Raw genomic sequence first — 10,630 nt, forward strand, 5'->3', positions numbered from 1 at the left:
AAACAAACAAAAGGAAGTATTTTTTCACACAACGCACAGTCAACCTGAGGAACTCTTTGCAAGAGGAGGTTGTGAAGGCCAAGACTATAACAGGGTTCAAAAAAGCACTAGATAAATTAATGGAGGATGGGTCCATCAGTGGCTATTAGCCAGGATGGGCAGGGATGCTGTCCCTAGCCTCTGTTTTCCAGAAGCTGGGAATGGGTGATGGGACAGATCACTTGATGATTCCCTGTTCTGTTAATTCCTTCTGGGGCACCTGGCACTGGCCACTGTCGAAATATACTGGGCTACTTGGGCCTTTGGTCTGACCCAGGATGGCTGTTGTTATGTTCTTATGATAAAAGACTTCATGAAAGTGAAACATAGTATTATTAACATGAGATTATATTTTCTCTGAATAAATGGTCAGAAAAGAACCTTACGTTCTATGTTCATCACAAAGCAGAATGAATCTGCAGGGATAGTCTTGGGAGATTGTCATGTGCCTTGTGGATATTTTCTGCTTAAGGAGCTGCTGCAGCTAGAAGACAGATTAGGCAGCGTGAACCGGGGAGCTGTGCAGAGCACCATCGAGAGGTTCACTTTCCCACATAAGTACAAAAAGGTGAGAAATCTGCCAGGGTTGAGTCTATAGGCAACTCTCCCAGCAGGTCTGACTTTCACTTCCTAAGGGAATGTGTAGCTGCTAAAGAAACGTCTTGTCCCAGGATTCCTCGTGGATAGGAAATGGGAAGAAACTTGACATATGTGTGTGTGTGCGTGCCAAATTCAGGTTAGACTGAGGCCCAAACCAAAGCCTCAAATTCAGATGGGAGGAATTTGAAATCCAGAATCCCTATGGCTCATCTCATGTTTGATTATAATGTGTTGTGGGGATCGTAGGCTAAAGTGCCAGGGTAGCTCAGCTGGTTGTGCCTCAACCTTCTCCCCCTCAGCAGTCTCAGCCTCAGTGCTCACGTGTGTGTGTGTGTGTGTGTGTGTGTGTGTGTGTGTGTGTGTGTGTGTGTGTGTGTGTGTGTGTGTGTGTGTGTGTGTGTGTGAGAGAGAGAGAGAACTCTTGTCATTTATGCACACAAGCGATAGCACCTGCAGATTTCACACACACAAGCAAATATCCCTTTTGAGTCCAAGTCCCGCACCAGGAAGACTCACGCAACGATGAGAGAATCTGCACTCTCCCTTCAGTAACTGTGACATCTCCAGATTTTGTGATTAAAACTCCAGGAGGTCACTTTATTTTTGATCTACAAGGGAGGAGGAAGGAAAGTGGGGCCTGAGACTTTGACTCTGTTTTACTTGCTGGGCTGGGTTTAGATCATTCTCTCGCAGGAAAGGGAAAATGTGAGTGGAAAACAATGTGGAAAAGCTCATGGGCCGAATTCTACTTTCATTTATGAGCTCCATTAAAGACACTTTTTCTGTTTGTACAGTGCCAAGCACAATGGGGCTGGGGCCTGTTGACATTAGCACAAGACAAATAACCGTTGCCATTCCAGAGTGATTGTGGTACCAGCAAGCCTGCTGAGGGGGGGCAAAGAGGGCAATTGCCCCAGGCCTGGGCAATTTGAAAGGGCCTGGGAGTCCCTGCTGCTGGTTGCAGTGCAGTGGAGTTAAGGCAGGCTTCCTGCCTGCCCTCGCACAGCACCACTCCTGGAAGTGGCCGGAATGGCCCTATGGCCCCTGGAGGGGGGGCAGGGTGTCTCTGCATGCTGCTGCTAACCCAAGTGCCAACTCTGCAGCTCCCATTAGCTGGGAACTGTGGCCAATGGGAGCTGTGGGGGGCAGTGCCTACAGGCGGCGGTGGGCAGAGAACCCCTGCACCTCCCACCTAGGAACTGCGGCCAGAGGGGTGTACCAGTCACTTTCGGGAGCCGCCTGAGGTAAGCACCGACCCCTTGACCCCTTCCTGCACCCCAACCCCCTACCCCAGATTAGAGCCTGCACCACACACCCTAACTCCCTCCCAGAGCACGCATCCTGCACTCCCTCCAGCATTCAAGCTCCCTCTGAGAGCCCACACCCCTTCCTGTACCCAAACTCCTTCTCAGACCCCTACCCTTTACCCTCCCCCGCACCCCAATCCCCTGACCCAGCCTGGTGAAAGTGAGTGAGGGTGGGAGAGGGCAAGCAACAGAGGGAATGGGGATGGAGTGAGCAGGGGTGAGGCCTCGGAGAAGAAGCGGGCAGGAGTGGGGCAAGGGTCTTTGGGTTTGTGCATTTAGACAGTTGGCAACCCTACCAGGTGGGCATGTGACAGCCCTGGCCATACCAGAAGAGCGTGCCCAGACAGCGCAGGCATAGCACCAGCCAAATGTCAGGAGGACTGTGTGCATGCAGCTTGTGTGGTGGGGGGGACCCATTGACTGTTCTGCCCTGGGCCCTGGAGTTGCTGGCAGAGGCCCTGGGTACCAGGGTATTTTTAGTGGTATGGAAGTTACTGCAGTGAATGCTGAGTTGTGTACAAAGGATCATGCTTTTAAAGTCTACAGGAAACAACTATAATTGGCAGGTATATGTTTGCAGATACCTCCTGGGATATACAGGTGCAGCATCTGTGGGAACTGTGCTGGAATATCCGAGAGTTGAACTGGAATTGTTATTGTTCACTGGAAATGTTCAAGAGACTGTGGAGGTTTCAGTACCTAAGAATGAAAAATGACATTAATTTTGACATTGACTGTGACTTTAATCATAGAAGTCATGAGAAAGTGGCTGCCTGGCTCCTTTGGGATGCTGACATTATTCTGTCTGCCTTTCCTCTCCTGGTACAGTTTGACAGTTGGAGCATGAGTAGGAACTGGCATCCATCCCACTGTGGATTTTTGTCTGGGCAGGCTTCCCTGACCTGGTGGGTCCTTTCAGTTGACAATGAAGTGCTTTCTGTTCAGATTCCTCCAGCTGCAGAGGCTTTGGAGAACAATAGTGAGTCATAGTCTCTCCTTGTGTAATTACCGTATGTCTTTAACCTTGTCACAGAGAAGACCACAGGAAGAAAAAGCTGAGAAGGAGGATGGGGAGGAGTCGGACACTGATGAGAAATGCACAATCTGTCTGTCTATGCTTGAAGACGGAGAAGACGTGAGGTATGATCTTTCCCACAGAGATTTTCTGGCTGTCACATTCCCCCCGCTTACTTCCATTCATTTCCTGCTTGGTTTGGATTTGATTTTATTGGAAATCGTTCACCGCTACGTGAGTGTGTTTTTAAGATCGGCTGTCAATGCTCTTGTTCTGGTGAGCTCCCTTTGCAGGTGTCTGTAGGAAGCTAAACATCTTTAGGGTTCTCTCAAAGTCCATTTTATAACTGGAGCTAAAGGGAGCTACGCTGCAGCACTAGGGCAAAGTTCTCAACAGTGACATCTGCTTTTGGTCACTTGTTTCTGGGCCCCTGTGTTTCTAGGCCCACAGCACTGCAGATTTTAGTGCCAGTCAGTATTTGTGTGGCGGCAAGAGCCAGGTTGTTAGATAGTTAAGTCAGTGGCAAGTCTCACAGCTCCGATCTGTATGCAAGTCTCTATAGTTTTGGGGTCTTTGCATCTGGATTTTGGACTCAACCCATTATGACGGGAATGGCTACAGGAAGACCTAGATTTCAAGTTCAGGGATGCTCGGATCTGGGGTTTTAAAGGTTCCTCTTTAATCCAGCTGCTCAGTGCATGTGTGTTTGGGAGGTTAGAGGGGGATGGCAACCAGAGTTTTCGGAGCCTTAAATGAGCCCCCAAAATTGGAAGCTGGGTCACAGCCACTTAGGAAATTTTGGGTTTCTTGGCAGAAAGTTCCTGCTGCCATGAGCCAGAATGGCAACACAACGATGACGCAGACAGCATGGAATGGCTGCGACCTTCCATTGTACCCTAAAGTAACCAACCTGCAATAAGATACAGTAACTCCTCACTTAAATTCATCCTGGTTAACGTTTTTTTGTTATTACATTGCTGATCCATTAGGGAACATGCTCGTTTAAAGTTGCGCAATGCTCCCTTCTAATGTCATTTGGCAGCCGCCTGCTTTGTCCACTGCTTGCAGAAAAAACAGCCCATTGGAGCTAGCTGGTGGGGGCTTGGAACCAGGGTGGACCAACTGCCCCTTATCAGCTCCCTGTTCCTCTAAGTTCCCTGTGCTGCAGCTGCCCAGCAGGCTAGCCATTGCCACCATTGAGCTGTCCCTCCCCCACTGCCATGTGCTGCTCCCGCCCTCTGCCTTGGAGCTGCTCCCAGAGACTCCTGCTTGTTGTACGGGGGCAGGAGGGAAGTCAAGATGTGTGTCTCTGTCTCTGTCTGCCATGCTGTCTCCCCTCCCTCCATGCCTGCTGCCTGGTAGAGTGAGACTACATTAACAACCAGGCTCAGCCAAATGCTAGTTCATCATTTAGCAGCAAGGCATTCCCTGGGAAATATCCCATCCTCTGACTCCTCCACCTCAACCAAGCGTCACAACATCATCACTGTGTACCAGTGTGTGTGTGTGTGTGTGTGTGTGTGTGTGTGTGTGTATGTGTGTGTGTATGTGTGTGTGTGGTCTTTTGTCTGATGAAAATAATTTCGCTGGAACCTAACCCCCTCATTTACATTAATTCTTATGGGGAAATTGGATTTGCTTAGCATTGTTTCACTTAAAGTCGCATTTTTCAGGAACATAACTACAACATTAAGTGAGGAGTTACTGTGCTTTGGCTGTGCTTATCACTGAGGTCCTGTCTTGTGTCCTAGCAAAACTTTACTGCAGCATTGAATTAAGTGGGGGTAGGAGCCAATGCCACAGACATAAAGTGACGAGACTGAAGATTCAGGGCCTGCTTCTGTTCTCTCAACAATGCTACATACGTGGTGCTGGAACCCTAACATCAGCAGAATTACTCCTGGCTTGCACCAGCTGAGTAAGAGCTGTGCCGATCTATCCTGCTGAAAATTTGGTCCAATCACGGGCAGCATTTAGGCAGAGCCCTTTGCTGGGGAGCGGGACAGGGCTGCACCGAATGCAGGAGGAAGGGGTTGTGACTCAAGAAAGGGGTAGCCTGCTTCTGCAGATGAGCCCTGGAGAGCCATGGCTACCTTCTCCCTGCCCCCAGCACGTACTTCTTCTGGTGCACTGTGGACCTTCAGTGGTCCCATGGAGGGAACAATCCCTGCCATCCTCCATACACCAGGGTCATGCAAGGGCACACGCACAAGGGTTAAAGGCACTGGCCCTTCATTTTTTTTACCCCAATTTCCTTATCTATAAAATGAATGGGTGTGTGTGGGACACTTTGAAAATCTTGGCAATAAGGTGCTGGGTGAAACCGGTGACTGTTTTTGCTAGGGCTGTGTGTGCAAGTGCCATCCAGTCCGCTCAGCATGGCCACACTTAAACGATACTGAACTGCAACAAATAGAGAGGCCGGAAATGTTACCAGTGAGGGTTGTTAACCATTGGAACAACTTGCATAGAGATGTGGCGGGTTTTCCCATCCCTCTTTAAATCAAGCTGGGATAGCTTTCTAAAAGAGTTGCCATAGTTTAAACAGAAGATGTGGGCTTGATCAGCAATTACTGGGTGAGCGTCTTTGTCTTGCATTATGCAGGAGGTCAGGCTAGATGGTCATAACAGCCCCACCAGGCCTTGAAATCCATGAATCTATAAACATACTAAATGCAGGATGCTTGGTTCTCTCCCTCGCTGTATCCTATATGTGGTTGTGTTTGTCCCTTTTCCACACCCCTCACGCACATCACTGCCCCAACTGTAACAGGCATGTGATTCTCTTTTGCAGGCGTTTACCTTGTATGCATCTATTTCACCAAGTGTGTGTGGATCAGTGGCTAGCAACCAGCAAGAAGTGCCCGATCTGCAGAGTGGACATTGAAACACAACTTGGCTCTGACAGCTGAAAGAACCAATGCGGTGCACCATTTTCCTTACCAGGTCATATGGCCATAAGCCCTTGCAGCAAAATTTTGCCTTCTGAGCCATTTGATTTAGAGGAAAAGTCTGCAAGCACATTAGCGAAAAGGAGGAATTGGTGGTACAATATCTAGTGGTAGGAGAGGATCCTAACAGCCATATTGGTCCAATGCATGGGAGCTGGTATTCCCAGAGCTAGAAGGCCCTGTGCTACAGAAGATTTAGTATCGAACATGAAGGAACTAGTGTGTGGTTAGTCTGGCCTGTCAATCCTGGATTTCACAAGGATTGTATATATACCTCTCGAACAAGTAGACACATGTTAGGGGGTCTTTAGCTATTTCTGTGGACAGCAACTGGAGCATGTTAGCTTACAAAATGTTGTGTTTGGTGCCCTAGTCATCTTGTGGTGGACATGTCGCTGTTAACCTAATTTGCACCAAATATTTTTTTCATAGATTTCTTATTTTGGTGCCTGACTGAAATGTGGCAGAGGAAAAAAAAAAAAAAGTTAAATCTTCCCACCTTTAGGAAAAAGAAAAAAAGAGGTGAAATAGCAAATTCCTGTTTACAGTTAGAAGGATCGTGCTCTTTGCCTCGTCTGCGTTTATTTCTTTGATTATGTTTACAGTGTGTTGCTAATTTAGAGAAGCTTAAAAAAAATCAGAATGAAATGAACAAAATGATAGAGAGAAGTTTTCTTCTTGCTTATCTGCTGGTGCTGGACACTTTATATAGGGCAGGATCCTGGGACTGACTCTGCTTCTCTTGCTTCCATAGCTTAACGATGTACTTTGGGGCGCAGCATCCAAGAAGGGCCACTCGGTGTTCTATTATTGTAATTTTTCCTACCACTGTCTCATCTTCCAGTGCAATTGCAATGGCTCCTGCAATCTGTGTGGCCCATTGATGTCAATGGGAGCCGCCGGTGGTTCCACATTTCTCCAGACCAGGCCCAGAATTCCCCAGCGGAAGTTGTATCAGATGACACCACACTTGTGGTGAAAGATCCATTATCTGCCTGCTGGAGAAAGAGAATCTATTAAGCTGGTCATAGTCATTGGATCCTGCAAGAGTTTTTTTGGAGGACTAATTGGCCCAGAAATGTGCTTGCAATGTGATGAGAAATGCATTCTTCCTTCTCTCAGAAACAAAAGCACAAACCATATTTTCTGCTAAAGCAGGTATCCAGAAGGGGAAAAATTGAACACAACTAACATGCCCTTCTTACAATTAAATTCCTAATCTCATGGTCTTCTTTGGCTAGCAGACTAAGACATTTCAAGTGATCTAATTAAACGCTCCTGAGCTGTGCTGCCATCTAACCTCCTTTTCAGGCTCCCGGAGGCAAAGGAGAAAAGGGTTTGATTCAAGCTGCATCCTGCACTAAATTTCTTTCTGCTGCTCTTTCCTTTTGCGATTTACATGAAATAGCAGCTTTTGTAGCTTAGAGAGTAAGAATAAGAGAGGAGATTACCGCTCAGGTGGAATTCTGCGGGTTTTTAAGAAATCCACTTTTTTTCTTCATACCTTGCTGTGGAAAATCTCAGATGGTTATTCTGATGACAAGATGCGGAGGAGAATAGCAGGATAGTTCAGTCATGTTGTACGTAAGAAATTGCTGAGAATGTGAAAATTTCAGTACAGGATGGGAATTTAGATGGAAGGGATAATTTATTACTTGCTCTGAATTTTAAACTATAAACGTGTATGTGTGTACATCTACAAAAACACACCTATATAATATATATGAACTGTGTGAGCTCTGAAATGAAATGGACGCTAATTTGGCAGGCTCCGTTATAATTAGGAGCAAAATAAAGATTAGAAGTAATCAATGAAGTGCCAAAAATAATGGAGCTTTCTGAGCCACATTCCATTTGAAATAAATATTTCAGATTATTTGCCATGAGAGACATTGAATTAAGTGCATGTTGACTCTTCAGTCTTCTTTATCTGACAGCTCTCGGGAGCATTGGAATCAACAGCCAAGATTCTCTAGGCTTTTAATACATTTTTCATGTACTAGGGGAGCAAAGAAGTGTCTAGAGGATTTTTAATCAGAAACATATATTTAAGATGCTTATATGGAGGATGATTTCTCGTTCCCATGAGTGCCTGCTTCGTAGGAGCTAAGTAATGTTTTGTAAGTGGAGATGAACATAAATTACCCTTGGAGAGATCATAGAATTCCTGTGAGCTGTAATTGGAAAATGCTGACCTCCCAGATGCTCATGATCTATTTTTTTCCAGTCTGGCAAATAAAGTTAACGATAGGGCCAGGACGAACGACTGCATCAGCACTGGCACAGGAGAAGCTCTCCAATTCACTTCAGTAATTTCGCCCAGGGTCGCCATCTCTTCAGCAGATTTGTCTTGCTAGACACAGGTAGTGGTGTGAGGAAGGGGGAAGATAATAACTTACAATGGCAGGTGAAGAAGATGCAATCTATAAATATTTATTTATAACTGCTGTTCTCGTCCTGTGTGTGCGGGGTGATGAGAACAGTGTCGGGAGGGGGACAAGATAACCGGGGCAGGTAACTGCTCCTCCAAAACTCCTCTATGAAAAATTCTAGCACTGTTTAATTTTGCCTCAAGATGACATTAGACCCATGTGGTTGTTTCTACTTTATCATGTTGAACATCATGGTCTGAGCCCTTAGACTCGAAGGGTCGAGTGCCTGGGGCAATAAATAGCCTGGGCCTCACTCCAGCAGCAGCAGATTCATACATCATTAAAATATAATATAACCGAGCAAAACAAGATGTTGCTCTTTAAATGCACTGTAACCCATTATGCGTTATAGCCTGGTCCTGTCAGCGAGCTTGTCCCAGGAGGGGCTGAGGATCCTCTAATGAAGTGAATGGGAATTACAGCTACTCAGCACCTTGCAGGTGGTGCTCAGAACCTTTCAAGACCGGGGTCTTGCTTGGAATGAACTATTCAGTGGGGAGGAAGTGAGCTCTTCCGACCCCTGTGTTTTACGTCTATGCGAAAGTATTATTATTTGCCTAATGAACAAGCACAGTTTTTAAATCAGTGAAGAAAGCACCAAACTTCCATGGTCTGTGTGAGTGAGTGATACAGTGGCACGCGAGCGCTTGTAACGTCTGAAATTTGCATTTGGTGTGTCAGGTTCCCTTGTCTTTAAATAGCTTGTATGAGTAGAATGAGCTAATAGAGTGATTTTTTTCAAAACAAAACAAAACAAATCTCTAGAAACAAAACATAGTTTACAGGGTTTTGTGAGTTTAAATGCCTTATATTTAACAATCATAATTTATGACTAACTTGTAGATATTGTGGGTTCTTATTTAATTATTTTTATAGTTGTTTTTGCATTTTTAATTATAATTTATTTATTTAGAAATTAATACTAATTTTTTTTATTACTCCTATTACCTCATTTTTGCATTGTTTCTGGGAATGGAATGCTTTGCATGCATTGGTACTTAAAAAAAATTAAACATGGGGCGTGGGGGGTAAAGCTTATCATGTCAAAAAAAATCAGGGTGTGTGATTACAAACTGTATTACTGTGGTGCTGTTACCTTGGATACATTCCATAAAAATGCAAACCTTTGATTCTGTATGCTGTGACATAGTGGAAAACTGCAATATAGTGACTGTGTTTAGCACATATATATATATAAATATTATTTGCACTCATAATCAAACTATGGTGATCCTTTCACTCACGCCCATATGCACTGAAGGAAAATAGCACTCCTCAGAGCCAAATAATCCGGGTGGCTCCCGCAAGCCCCACGGAGTGTCTTCAATGGGAGTTCCTTGCTCAGAGGGCTGGCAGCATCTGGACCATCGTAACATAATCTAGACCTAGGATTTGAAAGCAGATCAGGTCAGTGCTGGTTGTCCCCTTTAGAAAGAGAGTCTCTACAGGCCATATTCCTCCTCAGTATGCAGTGGTCACTATTAAAAAGCCAGTGATTGCCAATATCAACTACACAGTGGTGACTGAGATACCAGAGTTCCCTCCTGTACTTAGAAGAGGAAATCTGACCACAGTCCTAGCCTTTATTCCCATAAATACCCTAGTGAAGTCAATGAAACTTGCTTGCATGAGTGAGGCAGCAGGCTTCTCCATAATGGAAATGCTGAGAGGTCAGCCTCTGTCGCTGTGCAATTCTAGGGCCCAGGTGTGGCTCATCCCATGTGTGGAAGTCCCTTGAAGACAGGGAGTAGAGCACGCCTGGGCCCTAGAATTGCACAGCGACAGAGGCTGACCTCTCAGCATTTCCATTATGGAGAAGCCGAGTCCAAGTTTTAGGTGGAATTTGAGTGCTGATTAACAAAGGGCACTTTTTGGAAAGATCATTCCATTGCTCTGCTGTGGTTGCCGGCCAATTCAGGGAAGTTGCTGTTGCTTTGGAGCCCCCTAGAGGAAGGTGCAGGTGCACACTGAACAGACTGGGCACCACTGAAAGTGGCCCCTTCCCGTGTGTGGCAGGACCACTATGTAGAATGAACACCCATGGATCCAACAAAGAATTAGGTCTGGGAGTACTCCCCCCCCCCCCGTAATTTTATTGTTTGACGTTTCCAAGCCTCAGCTGGTTCAGTGACAGCATCACCACTGGTTAGAAACAGTTATAAATTGCCTCTAGGGCTTGGCGTAGAAGATGCCTGGAAATTGTTTCTTTAATCATTTAAAAATAAATCAGTATTAAAATCCCTACCCTCCATTTTTTACACTTCCCCATCAAAAAGTTGTAACTTA

General features: G+C 45.7%; 1 protein-coding gene across 1 annotated transcript in view; it reads left to right on the forward strand.

Moving 5' to 3' along the window:
- The window catches only part of ARK2C (arkadia (RNF111) C-terminal like ring finger ubiquitin ligase 2C), a 106,782-nt gene extending 96,778 nt beyond the window's left edge, over positions 1-10,004 (forward strand). The window contains exons 6-8 of the mRNA XM_050944761.1: positions 512-607; positions 2,980-3,086; positions 5,756-10,004. Of these exons, the coding sequence (XP_050800718.1) occupies positions 512-607; positions 2,980-3,086; positions 5,756-5,873 (321 nt within the window). The 3' untranslated portion in view covers positions 5,874-10,004. The remainder of the gene's footprint in view (positions 1-511; positions 608-2,979; positions 3,087-5,755) is intronic.
- Positions 10,005-10,630: the final 626 nt, after the last annotated feature.

This window comes from Gopherus flavomarginatus, chromosome 3 (genome assembly GCF_025201925.1).
Source record: "Gopherus flavomarginatus isolate rGopFla2 chromosome 3, rGopFla2.mat.asm, whole genome shotgun sequence".
NCBI lineage: Eukaryota > Metazoa > Chordata > Testudines > Testudinidae > Gopherus > Gopherus flavomarginatus.